At 37.4% G+C, this 14,415-nt stretch overlaps 1 protein-coding gene across 14 annotated transcripts in view; it reads left to right on the top strand.

Annotated features, from left to right (window-relative positions):
- SOX5 (SRY-box transcription factor 5) overlaps positions 1-14,415 on the top strand; it is a 929,786-nt gene that overhangs the window by 884,408 nt on the left and 30,963 nt on the right. For 13 of the 14 annotated variants that reach the window (XM_037144816.2, XM_053661997.1, XM_037144815.2 and 10 more), the window contains one exon: positions 11,165-11,310. In XM_037144816.2, the coding sequence (XP_037000711.2) occupies positions 11,165-11,310 (146 nt within the window). The remainder of the gene's footprint in view (positions 1-11,164; positions 11,311-14,415) is intronic. The other variant, XM_037144818.2, reaches the window with a different exon arrangement.

The following is a 14,415-nucleotide window of genomic DNA, read 5'->3' as shown; positions in this document are numbered from 1 at the left end:
TATGCATGGCTTTAGTTCCATACAAGAGTTCCAATTTGATGAACCTCATAGGTCTGTTTTAAACATGCAATTGAAATCTATACCTGAACCCCAAGTGACAATGCCCCCCTGAAAATCAATTGAACTGCTTATGTGTATTGACCTACTTGATGTTCTTTAGCTTATATGAAAGAAGCCTAATGACTAATCACAGAGAGCATTGGTTCCAGAATGTTTTTGTTAGGTGACTTGCATTTTCCATCACTGAAATTTATTTCTCTTTTTCACGATGTGTACAAAGTATACATGATAATGAAATACCTTCTGCCTGTATCAGCAGTCAATCATCAGGATGTGAAGTTTGTTTAGTTCCATACTGCTTGAAATTTATCAAAGTATTATAAAAGTGGGTAGCTTTATTTTTCCACAATTTTCATTTCAGTAGAGTAAACAAACATTGGAAAATGCTTCCATGAGCTTTTAAAATTTTTCAATACTTTATATTTTAGTAACACATAAATTTAGACTATAATACTTACTTAAACTCACATTTATTGATATGTTTATTCTGCAGATAGATATGAGGAGGCTAACACAGACCAGCCCTCAAGTAGCTCAGGGTTTAGTTGTGGGGGAAGTCAGCTTTATTGTACAAGTCAGCCATAGCCAGTTACATTCAAGAGCACATAATTAATCCTTTGGTCATAGAAAGGAGAGTGTTAAATTCTATTTGGGAAGGATCAAGGGAGGCTAGGCTGGGGATAATTTAATTCAAATGGAGCCTTGAAGAAAAGATATGTTCCTAGACCTTTTAAATTGTGAGAAAAAAAGTAAAATAGTACATTTTTGAGAAATATACTGATCTGGCTACATATAGAGTGAGTGTGTAGTGGAAAGTGATCAGAGCTAAAACTGAAAGGGGCAGATGGAATCTGAGTGAATGCTACCCTAAAGAAATTTTGACTTTTTCTCCAGACAGCAATCTGATCAGAACTTTAAGAAGAGTTTTGGCAGCAGAGATAGGTTGGAAACAGGGAAATCATTGTTTTATTGTTGGAGAAGAATAAATGGCATGAAATAAAAATATCCAGTGATAAGCAGAGGGGAGAATAGATGGCAGAGATATTGTTAAAGAAGAATTGGCATAACTTAACTACAATAGAATGTACCTGGTGAGGTTCAAGTTGGAGACAGAGGCTAAGATTTTGAATGTATAAAATGAGGATAGTGCCTTAACCGTGAGAGGGGAGACCAGAATGGAAGCAGATTTGGGGAAAGCTGTAATAAATAATAAATTTGAAGCACAAGGAGCCACTAATGTAGAGTTATTTATAAAGAAATTGTAAATATAAGCCTGATATTCAAAAGGATTGCTATAATTTTTGACATGAAAATTATTTCTTATTGAGCTTGTTGAAGTCATCAAAGCAAGTAATTTCACATACAAAAAGAAGAGTGTGTATGGTAAGAAGAAAAGTGGGCTAAAGAATCATAGATAAGGACAACAAACTCACAATTAACAACCACACCTAAAACAAAAGCAAACTAAGCGGACAGCTAGATCAGGAGCAGAACCATAGGAATGGAGATCACATGGAGGATTAGCAACAGGGAAGTGGGAGAAGGGGGGAGAAGGTACAGAGAATAAGTAGCATAAATGGTAGGTAGAAAATAGATGGGGGGAGGGCAAGAATAGTATGGGAAATGTAGAAGCTAAAGAACTTGTGACGCATGGACATGAACTAAAGGGGGGAATGATGGGGGAGGGGGTGTGTAGGGTGGAGGGGAATGAAAGGGGGGAATGGGACAACTGTAATGGCATAATCAATAAAATATATTTTTTCAAAAATCATAGATATTGCCCACTGTTCTAGTTATCTCCTGCTACCTGACTAATCAAATCAAAACTCAATAGCACAAAACAACCAACACTTATTATCTCACAGATGCTAAAGGTCAGGGATCTGGGAACAGATTAGCTAGGTGCTTCTGATTTAGGGTTTCTCTTATGGTTGCAACCAAGATGTTAGCCAGGGCTGCAGACCTCACTGGGGGTGGCTGATAATTTTCCAAGAAGACTTACTCACATGACTGTTAGCTGGAGAGCTCAGTTCTCTGCGGCATGGGTCTTCCCATATTGCTGCTTCTACATGGCAGCCCCAGATTGAGTGACAGAGAGAGCACAAAGAGAAAGCCACAGTTCCTTTAATGACCTGGTCTCCAAAGTCACACACAATCAGTTCTGCTTTATTTTTTATTTATTATAAGAAAATCAAAAAGTCTAGCCCAACTCAAAAGAAGGGGAATTAGGCTTCCTATCTAAGAAAAAAATAGTCCAAGAAGGATGGGTTATTAATAGTATCACACTTGCAGAAAAGTTAAAGATGATGAAGAAGAAAAAAAGCATTAGGATTTGCTTCGAGCTCATAGATAGGCAGACTCAGACAGAGGTTTTAGTAGAAGTTTTCAGCAGAATTCCAATTACAAATATTTGAAGAATATGGGGAATAAAGTACAGTTGATATATAAACCCGTCTCTTTAAAGACTGGTGTTGAGAAGTGATTGTGAGAAAGCTGAATAGTGACAGATTTTAGAAATATCATATGATGCAGCAATGATAAGAGATGATGAAAGAGAATTAACCTTGGAAAGGAGAACAGCCCATTATATTTTCTGAGACTAAAGGAAATGAAGAAAACAAGGGTAAAGTTATAGAGAAATTATGGGTTAGATAGAGAGAAAGCCGAATGGGTCTATTTCAATTGCTTCCATCTTTGCAAAGTAGAATTCTGGGTTGTTTGCCAAGAGGAAGTCAGTCTGGGGCAGTGCTGCAGCAGTGAGAAGAGAAACAGTGAAAACTTAAGATCGGAGAAGTTCGAGAAAGGTTTGGGGTGTATGTAGGTTCCTTGTTATCATGCACCCTTCTGTCATGGTCACGCTCTCAGGGAGTCTGCTCCACATCCCAAATGGACACCAAGATAAGGTGTGCTTTTATGTCCTAAGTAGGTAAAAGAAAGAAAAAGATTTTAGTTGGCAAGAATGATTTCTTTCCACAGCAGACATGAAGGCTCATAAATATCACAGTGTTGGTATATGAGCCACTTGTGTAATGTCATCAGAACTAGAATATTAAACTAATGGACTAACTAATGCATTTGCATTTGCATCTTTATCATATGAGGATTTTGTACTTCAGCATTCCAAGCATTAAGCATGACAAAGTATTTTTGAAAGGCAAGAATATATTTAATAGTATTTATCATCTGGCTTTCTCCACTCCTGAAACTTCTCTTATTTTGTTCCCCAAAACATTCCTTCACCACATACACAACATCCCTCATATTTTTCAAGGAGTTGAAGCCACTGTAATTTACTTTTCTCTCTTCAGTAAATGCAGATGTTGAGAGCTGAAACTGTAATGAGTAATAATGTAGTTGGATAAAAGCTGTGAGCATTAATGGTGCTGCAAAGGTCACTCCTGAAAGAAGAATTAATGTGTTATGCCATTAATAAAGCATGGAAAACTGTGAAGCAAAAGATAACTTAAGATATTGTTAATGACATGGGGCTCTTTGTCACATACCTATCAGCTATAAATATGGAAAGTGAGTTTTTGAGGTTGGTGACCAGTATTACATTTTATTATATAAGAATGCCTTTGATATGGTGGGCAAATGATAGGGGGCACCAGAGAAAGGGAACCCATAAAAGCTCTGAATGGTTCAGAAGAATGATGGATAATTTTAGAATATCTGGGCCAGATGTTATATTTCCCTCATTGGACTTTTTCACTTATGTTGCATACATCTAGAACATTTTTAACTTTTTTCAATGCATTTTAATCTATTTTCTCTCTGCCACAAACTTTAAAATTTTAGACCCTTAACTAGACAGAGAAAAATATGCATATCATGTAGTCAAAACTTGTTATTTTACAGATGAGGAACAGAGACCTCATGTGGCTAAGTGCTTACCAGGTATTCTAAGTGTCTTACAGTGTAGACAACTCTCTGTGATTCTATGTTTATTACCTCTGTTTCATTTCAAAGAAACAAATGTAAATAAAGACCAATTAACTTGCCCAAACTCCCAGCCAATGAAGGTGGAGGCCTTATAGTCTGAGTTGAGATGTTTTTATTAAACTTGTTTTTAGCCCTGGCTGGTGTGGCTTAGTGGATTGAGCACTGGCCTGAGAACTGAAAGGTTGCTGGTTCAATTCGCAGTGAGGACACATGCCTGGGTTTCAGCTCAGGTCACCAGTTGGGGCCACGTAAGAGGCCACTGATTGATGTATCTCTTACACGTCAATGTTTCTCTCCCTCTCTTTCTCCCTTCCTCTCTCTCTCAAAATAAATAAGATCTTTAAATAGAAAATAAAATAATTTAATAGCTCATTTTTATTGTATTTTTATTGTTATTTATCTTCCTTATACCTTCTTCCAACTTTTCAGTTATATAAGCATGTAGTCTGTCTGTATTACATGCTTTTGTTGGTCATCTATTTAACCTTTAATTCACTCATTCAATAAATGGGTCTTAAATATCATGTCTATGCCATACATTTTGCTAAGTCTGGAGGAAAAGCGTGAAAGTGTTGGACTGGGGCTTTAGATGCCTGCAGTCTCTTCCGCCATGTCTCTGGAAGACACTGGAACGTACTATTCTTATCCTTCATTCCTCAGGGGCATTAACATATGATAAGTGAAATTTTACCTGAGCATATGTAGTATATACAGACAGATTCAATAAAAGGAAGGGAAATATATTTAGTCTATTAATCTGCTAGTTTATTTCTACAACTTGCTAAGTTAAAATATGATGACATGAAGGAGAATATCGCCTCGAATACATTTACATTTTTCATGAGCAAACCTTCTCTGAGTGTGTCATTGAACAAGAATATTGCAATGGTTGCATAGAAAGCCACTGGATTATCAGGACATTAGGGGTCTCATTCAACATCTGGCAATTAATGTTTACAAAGCGCCTTCTAATTTACAGTTTGCTTTCACATTTATTATTTAATTAATTCTTGTGAGGTTTCATAGATGAAGAAATACCAGGATGCCAAACATTTGATGATGATGTGACCTCAGAAATAGGAAACACTTAATATTTGTTGAAAATAATTTGAAACACCTGTGCCCTTACTTTTGCTTCTAGCTTAAAAGTCTTATGTAAAATAAATATGTAGTAAACAGGAATTTGTATTACCCTTATAGCATCTGTTAAGTCCATAAATTTTAATAAGTCCATGGCATATGGTACAGGCTTCCACTGATATGATGACATAGAAGATCAACGAACTTGGAATTATAAAGCTAAATACTTTTAAGTTAGAAATATGCATGTGTTCCTACAATAGTCTGCCATGGGCCAAAGGAATAAAAGACTAAAAGAGAAAAAAAATGCCCTCAAGCAGTTAGCTCAAAGACTGGTGTGAAAGACAAGTTTAGAAAAATGAAGGATAATGTGACAGAAACAGCACAGGCTTTGAAGAAGCATATAAATGGAAGTACTGATGTTGCCAAGGAGCATGTCTGGGGTATGTCAGTGAAGTCCTTACAGAAGAGGTGACATTTGAATCAATTCCCCAACATGCGGGGAAAAGAGAGTGTTTCAGTAAAAGAAAATCTTGGGAGAGAGAGGTGGGGCGGGAGGAGGAAGGCCCGTCCTTGGAACCGGAAATAGTCCTGTGCAGCTTCAGCAAGAAGTGACACGGGGCAGATAAGCAGAGTTGACATCATCAGGAGACTTTTAGGCCATGTTAGCATGTCTGGAATGTATCCCGGAATGACATTTTAGGGGGAGCATTAAAGTGTTTCTTGTTCCAGCGGGTTTTGGAAAAGCTGCATGTTTCTGTTGCTTCTGGAGATTCATGATGCACATTACCACAGTCAAGATTTTGAGAATTTGTGCAATGAAGAAACTTTTTTCACTTCGATTAGTAGTTCTCACATTTATTTGAACATGAAATTATTCTCCTTCACAGAATATTATAGATCATCTTCTTATGAAATGCTCCTTTAAAGCATTAGGGTACGAAGAGATGGGTTTTTAATTAGGTAAAGCAACATGATCCAAATCCCTTATTTTGGAACATTTAGGAAAGTTTTGTTTGGAAGCTGAGTAGGAGGTGGGTTCAAGGAGCCTAAGCCTGAAGATAGGGAAACTCGTTAGGAGGTTAAGGCCTTAGCCCAAGAGGGATGTGAGGTGGCTTTAACGAAGCAGGTAACCTGGGTGTGGAGAAGAAGCACATTTGAGATCTGAGGAGACAGCTGTCGGGGCTTGGTTGCCTTTTGTATGTCCGCTTAAAAAAGGTTTCCCAGATAACTCCCAAGGGACCGCATGGGTAACCTGAAATTCATATCCATGCATGTAGACAGAGACTGACGTGGTGGGAAGACAATAAACCCTGTCATAGACATTTCATGTACTCATTAGACATTCAAGTAGAGAAGCTTAGGAGACAGATATAATATGCATCTGGGAGTCAGGAAGGATTGGAGGCAGACAGAAGCTATTTTCCAGTGCTATGAACCACCCTTTAATTCTTAGCATTGTGTTTAAGACCAGCTGTGACATAATGGTTCTACAGCTGATGCAACAAATCATAAACTGGGTGGCTTAAAAGAAATGTATTCTGTCACTACGCTGGAACTAGAAATCCCAAGTCAAAGTGTAAGGATTAGTTCTTTCTGGAGTCTCTGAGGGGGAATCTCTTCCATGCTTCTTGCTTAGCTCCTGGTGGCTGCTGGCTTTCCTCAGTGTGTCTTGGTTTTTAGATGCATAACTCCAATCTCTGTCTCCACAATTATGTGACCTTCTTCCCCATGTCCCTGCATGTCAAATCTTTTCTTTCTCTACAAGGACACATGCCATTGGATTTCAGGCTCACCCTAAGTACAGGTGATCTCATTTCAAGGTCCTTAATTTAATTACATCTGCAAGGACTCCATTTCCAAATTGGGTCCCATTCACAGACACTGGGGGTGAGGATAAGACACAGATGTGTGTTTCTGAGAGACACAACTTACCAGACTACAAGTAGTTTCCTGTTTTTCCTTGAACCTTTCAACAGCCTGTTTCATTGTGCAGCAGCCATTACTCACTGTTTCTGTTTATGTTTTATCCTCTCTTAGATTGGACTTTGCATTTTGTACATTTTTTTCTGCCCCTGAAAATGTATAATAGGGGCCTTTTTTAATTTTGAGAATTTTGTTGGTAATGGTTAAGAAAACACACTAAGACATAAAACACTAATTCATGGTAAATTTTATGGGGTTACAGAATCTCTCAACTACGTTTATGATTCCCAACTTGCATTTCCCAGATCTCTTCTGAGATGTCAACTGGACCATGTTGGCCTTTGCCCCCTCATTTCCCTCCTAAGACTGAGGCTCACTAAACCTCTCCTAAACACACACCTGCCTTCCAATCCTGCCTTTAGGTAAAATTGTTACCTCAATGTACAAGGAAGGGAGAATAAAAGGTATCAAATGATCATTTTGGGTCTTTTTTTGGACTCAAATGGGGGACTTCCATTTAAGTGAACCTCTCCACCAACAAGTAATGGTATCTCCTCATAGACTTTATCATAATGGTTCAAACCATGTATGAAGACTGCTGAGGGTAAGCATAGGTAGGAAATGAAAAAAGAAAGAAAAGAAAGGAATTAACATTTTTCCATTGTCTCCTCAGGTACCAAGTGTTCTATATGCCTTCACATGTGTTATTTTGTTTAATTCTTCCAGACCTTACATTTATTTTACAGGTGAGGGAGGTGGAAACTCTGTGAGATTGTTATAATTTGTCAAATATCGCACTTTCCAAGCATTAGAAACCCAGATCCATCAAACCCAAATTTTACCTGTTTCACCCATGCTATTTAGCAGATAAATCAATGGTTATGAAATAACTATTGTACCAAAAAAACTACCTTAACTCATTTAATCCTCACATTTGTGTTGTCTGGTGAGTGTTATCCCCATATAACTAATGAGTCTATTGAGACTTAGAAAAGTAAAACAGCACACACAATTTTATAGCTAGTAAGTGAAAAAGCTGGAATTTTACTTCAGGCTTGTCCAACTCTAAAACATACACTTCTCCTAAGGAGTGAAACCCTGCAGCAAAATCTAAAGAACAGATGAAAAAAGGAGCCCAGGAAAGGGTATGAAGATGGGGGGTGAGAGAAGAGAGGGGATCCAGGGCTATGGCGAGAAACACGGAAGGAAGGAGTTTCAGTGAGGAGTTGCTCAGTGCTGTCATTCTGCAGAGATGGAAAATGACTCTTTTATTTGGCAATTAAAAAGACACAGGAGGCAGAAACAAGGTTGCATTAGGAATGGGAGGGTGAGGAAGGAGTGGGAGAGTATGAATCTTTGAGAAGCTTGGCTTACAAGGCAAATAGACAGGGATGGAACAAGAGGGCAACACAAAGGTGAAATTTGCTTGTTTTAGGAGGAGAACCTTATGTGCTTATAAGTTGAGATGGTTGAGATGGGCGAGAAGAGCATAGAGATGACAAACATGAAAAAGAATACCCATGGTGGAGTGTAGGAGTCTGGGACATGAGTGTAAATGAGTCGTCTTGAATAAAATTAGAGTCACTGTTTTCACAGAAGCAGGAAGAGGCATAAATGGAGATAGATCTGAAGTTAGCATGGGGTGAGAATGGGAGGGGGGAGCAGAAAGGTCCAAAACCAGAGGCCAGACCATTTGCCAAGAGAGGGAGTCACAGGTTGGGGAACTTGGTGACTGCAATAAGGACAGACTGTAAACAACCACCAAACCATCCCTGTAGTGTTAACTCTGGTGTAGAAATGGCTTTTACGATTTAATACATGAGGTACCAATGTTAGTATTTCATATAGCATGTTAACTAGTACTCAAGAGTCTCTAAAAGCAAGAATGTTTACTTTAAAATGAACACCTATTTCCACCTGCACACAAGCACACACCTCCACTTGGAAGAAGCCATTATAAAAGATACATCTGCCAGTCATTTACCCCCACAACAATTTGCATCTCTTTTGCATCAGTGTTAATCATTTTTTTCTACACAGTATTATCTTGGCAGCACCTAAAAAGCATAAAGAATTTTACATTTTATTCAATGCCATGTGTCAAACCATTTCACATATATCTGTGCTCTGGAAGAGGCAAACAGACTATAGAAGTGTGCAATGTCAGGTTGTACATAAACAGGAATTACAGGGTAGGAAAATCAAGCCTGTTCCCTTAGCATGTTACTAAATGAACATACTCCAAGACCATCACTGCCCAATAAGAGCTGTATTTCTTTCTAGAGTGGTAACATTTGTGAACAGAATAGTTCAAGAATAATATATGAAGAAGGTTGTTCAAGCCAGGATAATAGGATGTTGACATTAAAAACAACCACCTTTTAATAGTAAATCTTAACCCTAAAGGTCTGACTTGGGTCTAGAAAGTTGTTCATATGAAAAATAATACAATAATTAACAAATAATAATGCAAGAATAAACTCTTAATTCATGTACTCACAACTGTAAGCCTAGTTTTGACCCACCCTGTAGAGTAGCTCCTGGTTCTCTCTTCTACCAACTACCCTGGAACTTCTTTTTCTGCCTTCGAAGGAGATCAGAGGGCCAGGCCTGGTCTGTGCACAGTAAAGAGGGAGTGGGGGGAGAGGCAGCGCTGCCCTAATCTCCCATCGGCTTCTTCAACAGAAATGTTTAAGCAGCAAGAAAGTACCCTATGTTTTTTGGCAATCAGCAGATCAGATAGAGGAGCCTAGCTATACAACGAGGATGTGTAATCTGACGTGATTAGACAAGGCTCTTTAGTACCAGAACATTCATAATTGAGACAAAGAAATAGTATTAATAACACTTTCCTAACACGGCAGTTAGCCATTTTATATTTCCTTTCTTTAATCTTAGTGTTTTTCAACAAATCATGGGATTTAATAGTGTGTTTTGGCAGATTAGAGGATTTATGGCCCAGATGTTTTTTGTTCTAAAAATGGATTAGGGTGTAAAGTTTGCTGGAATCCATGGAACATGTTGAGGCAAGCCGGTCATTTTATGTGTGATTAGTGCCTGCCTTCTGTCTCACAGTCCCTCCATCTGTCACAATTCACCAATGGATCTGGTTAGATTTAGCCTCATGTCACAAACAAGTCCCTTTTCTGGGCAATTTCATATTATAGATTCAGTTTATGCCATTTTATGCCCTAGTTAAAAAATAAGGAGAGCAGAATATGAGATATTAGCTTTCCTTTCAATATTTGCAAAACGATCCTTTCTCATTAGTATTCTACCTTAAGATCTTGCAAGTTATCATAATAATGTATATCGAGTAAATAAAGGACCAGTGTTAAAGTTAGATTTAAATTAGTTTTGCTTCTTTTACCTGTTATTTTTAAAAACATATATTTTGGCTCTTTTATGCTAACTCTGGATTGTAGAGCAGATACAGGCTGGTCATTTGACCATCTTTTTAAGAGTGTGAATTGAGTGACTATACTTGCCAGTAGCCAATTTTTTTAATCAAACAATTACAGGTGTTTGGTTACAGTCTAAGCTTGAAATTTAGCCTCTTGACTATTGCAAGGATGTATCCACAGTAAACCACTGCCACCTGGGGTTTATTTCCCCATAAGTGGATTCAGAGGCAAAATGCTCTTCTTTGTCAGTTAAATTGATTTATTCTTTCTGTAAATAACAACATAAATATGCTATACATAAACTTTAGATTGACCTTTTTAGTGCTATGAGAGTGTCAGTAATTGTACTGATAATCATCAATATCGGCACCCTATGGTAACAGTCAAATAATCCTTACATGAAAAAATCTAAGGTAGATTTTAGTTTTGTACTACAAAATATTCACATAACTAAAAAGAGCTTATGTAAAAATAGTATTTTAAACTTTTTTCCAAATGTGTGAAAACAACTATATTTCACTTAAATACTATGTTTTTATTACAGATGTTTGACGCCATGTTCATATGTGACTATGTGAATCCATCATCATCAATTACTTATTCATTCATTCATTCATTTAGACAAATTCTACTGAGCATTATTATATGCCAGACACTAGCCATTACCCACAAAAGAAGTGATTGTTATGGTTAAAGGTTAACTTATCCATGCATTTGCACAAAATATATCCTTTGTTCTGTCACATCTTCAGGTTACTTAAATGACCATGATGCTGTCACCAAGGCAATCCAAGAGGCTCGGCAGATGAAGGAGCAACTTCGGCGGGAACAACAGGTGCTTGATGGGAAGGTGGCTGTTGTGAATAGTCTAGGTCTCAATAACTGCCGGACAGAAAAGGTTAGTTCATAAACTAACTGACTTTCCGAAAATGCTTCAATTGCCTGAATGATTTCTTTTGGGGGGTATTTCCAATCTTCTCATCATGTCGAAATAATGGTTCTCCTCCCTTTTTCCTTCTGTCATTCAGAAATCTCCATGTCTATTCTAATCAAAACCAGTCAGTAATAAATAGGCAGGGTTATAATTATCTTGTATCTGTCTTCAAACTTTATTGAAAATTAATATCTCCTTTTCTGCCATCCATTTGTATTAAAATGAAATAGCATTTGTGATAAGAGTCTGAGCAAAAGTTTGCTTTACAGAGATGCGTAACTTGTATTTGGGGATGAGCTGGATTTGGAAATGCTGAATCTTCTTTAACCAGCATAAGCTTGGATGATACCCATGATCATAATCTAAGTATCTGGGATCCTGAGCTTGTCATATGTTTCTAATGTAAAGCCCTATCAAGTTTTAGGTGACTGCACAATTGGAAAATTTAACTTTATTATAAAACAAAATGTGATTTTTTAAAAACTTGGACATTATTATTCTACCTAAGACCAGTGAAACTTCTGAATTTATCTGATGTGTAATAAATTTCAACACTTATTCAGAAAAATATAAATTATAGAAGGCTTATAGTGATATACTTCTTTTGGTAATGTTTTATGTGTTTTGAACTGAAATACTAAACTTCAATTCACAGTTACTGAATTTCTTTTAAATAACCCTCTAGTTACACATATACAGTAGGTAAAAGGGGAAAATGACCAACTTCTGAACAATAACTTGACAGTTAATCATCACAGGAAACATAAGTCAAACTGTATTGTAGAGAAGGAGCAGTCTAGTACTTTGGATAGCTTTCTGGCCACCCAGGTCTTATAATCTCTAAGAAGCTGGCAGTCTGCATAGTGAAGAAGTGTATGCATGATTCTATCACAACCATACTTTTTTTTCTGGTCCAAATGTGTGTCCAAACGTTTAATTCTGTTCTGTTTCTAAAAGGGAGAGCAGAACATGGGTCAGTATATCATCCCTTCCAGTCTCACGACATACGAAGGCATCGGTGCACCTAGAAGGGCACAAAATTTTTCTAGCTGAACATCAGAAGGGAAGGGAAAAAGCAAAGTGGCAGCTATGAGAAGAAATGATAGCAAGCATAAAGGAATTTACATTCAAATATTTAAACATTCTTGAAAGGATGCTTGAACAGAAATTCCTTTTTTTTCTGCTCCCCGTGTAGAAATGAGTTTAACACTCAGCCAGATGCTAATGCAAAGTGACTCAAGCTATTCCTCGCAAGCATAGCTAAATTGCCGTTATTTGTTAAGCGCATCGAATTCAGCTGTGGATGCAGCAGTTGGTTGCATTCAGCAAGCATCTGTACCTTTCTTTTTTTTTTTTAATCCTCCAAAGCAGAGACAACTCTACCTATCTCCCCCCCTTCTCCCCTGTGCTGGCTGGGAATTGTCAAGTGACAACCGACCAAATCCTTTCGGACAGGAAGCCTTCATGCTAAGTTCTATATACTTGCAAAACAGGCCTTGTGGTTGAATCAGGGAGCCCATTAAAAGCACTTTGATGGTATGGAAATTCATCTTCATGAAGCTCCTAGGCCCCTGAGCAGCATGCAGTTTAGCTCTGGTTACAGATCAGTCATTCACATCGGAGGGCAATAATTGTGCCGACGGCTTGTAAAGCAATGGAAGTGCACAAAATAATCCCGGGCGCTCCACCATGGCACTGCAAGTTAATCTTCTCTAATACAGATCAGCTGTTGTTCTAACACATGACTTTATCCTGGCTCCAGTGACTCTGCTCAGCCTTTTGATTAAGTAAGAGGAGTGGAACCATCTGCATTGACTTCATTCCATAGTTGTCCATTGTTAGGGAACCTCATTTCCACATCTTGTTCCACCTCCACCATTATACTTTATTTTATTTCTGTGATTAGCACCTCCTATTCGAGGAGTGCAGGAGTTAGAGTTGCCTCTGTTGAAAGCTGCAGCTTTCAGTTTTCCTCTTTTGTAGAATTGTAATCACATTTTTCAAAGACTATTTTTGAAGTAATACCTGCCAAAATCTGCTGGCCAATTAAGATGTCTTAACCATGCATGTTTGATGCAGTTGTGTAACATCTTCGATTAAAGTCTTGTATTTTTATGAGTTTTCAAGTGAAAATCTTAAAATATGAAGGTGAGCAGTTCCATTAGTATAATAATATGGCAAACTCTCATAATGTCAGTGTAAACATTTTCAGCAGGATCCAAACTATTTCACCCCTTATGTTACCCTTCATACCTGACAGTGAAATTATGATTACTGAGGCTTTCTTAGAAATGGTTATCATTGTGGTTGCCTTTTCTTGTTGAACTAACTTGGGTATCACTTCTACAGTATCAATGATCAATATATGTCTGTATAACTCATGGGAATGAGATGATGTCAAGTTTATATATTTCAATCAGTAATTATTCAACATTAGCACCTATTATGTATTAGGGATGATGCTATGTACTTGAGGTACTGCACTGAAAAAGAAAAATGTCCTCTGCCTTTATAGTGTTTATAGTTGAGGTAAAATTATTTTGATCATTAATCATGGCATATTTATGTATGTAGGTCTTCCTATGGGAATTGAATAAGACCCCGTGTTGCTTAGCATATCAGATCAGTTATATACCTGAGTTGACAAAGGTGGGTGCTTATTCTTCGACATAAAGTGACATCATTAAATATATTGTGTATTTCCCTAGTACCTACCTTTTAAATAAATTTTTATAATCATCCAATTTTAGCCATGCCAAAGCATAGGTAGATTAGTAATTGGTTTGACATTTTTCTTTGTAGTTCTTAATGAAAGACAAACAGAACATACGATAACATACTTTCATAGTTTGCACTATTATATTCTCATGTCATGAGAATCACAAAAAGGGAATTTTTTCTCTCTAAAACAATACTCTCAATTTTCATAACCCAGAAAATGTAATGACTGGGTACAATAAAGGAGAGAATAAGATAGGAAGAAGCTGGGAGAAAGGAAAGGGGGAGAGAAATTCAGCCCGGTGCTTTCCATCCGTCTAAAAGGTGACAGCAAAACCTGAGATCCAGATA

Source organism: Artibeus jamaicensis, unplaced genomic scaffold, assembly GCF_021234435.1.
Source record: "Artibeus jamaicensis isolate MK-2021 breed Jamaican fruit bat unplaced genomic scaffold, CSHL_Jam_final contig_233, whole genome shotgun sequence".
In the NCBI taxonomy this organism is placed as follows: Eukaryota; Metazoa; Chordata; class Mammalia; order Chiroptera; family Phyllostomidae; genus Artibeus; species Artibeus jamaicensis.
The sequence above is the reverse complement of the archived record's forward strand: the minus strand, read 5'-3'. Positions and strand labels throughout refer to the sequence as shown.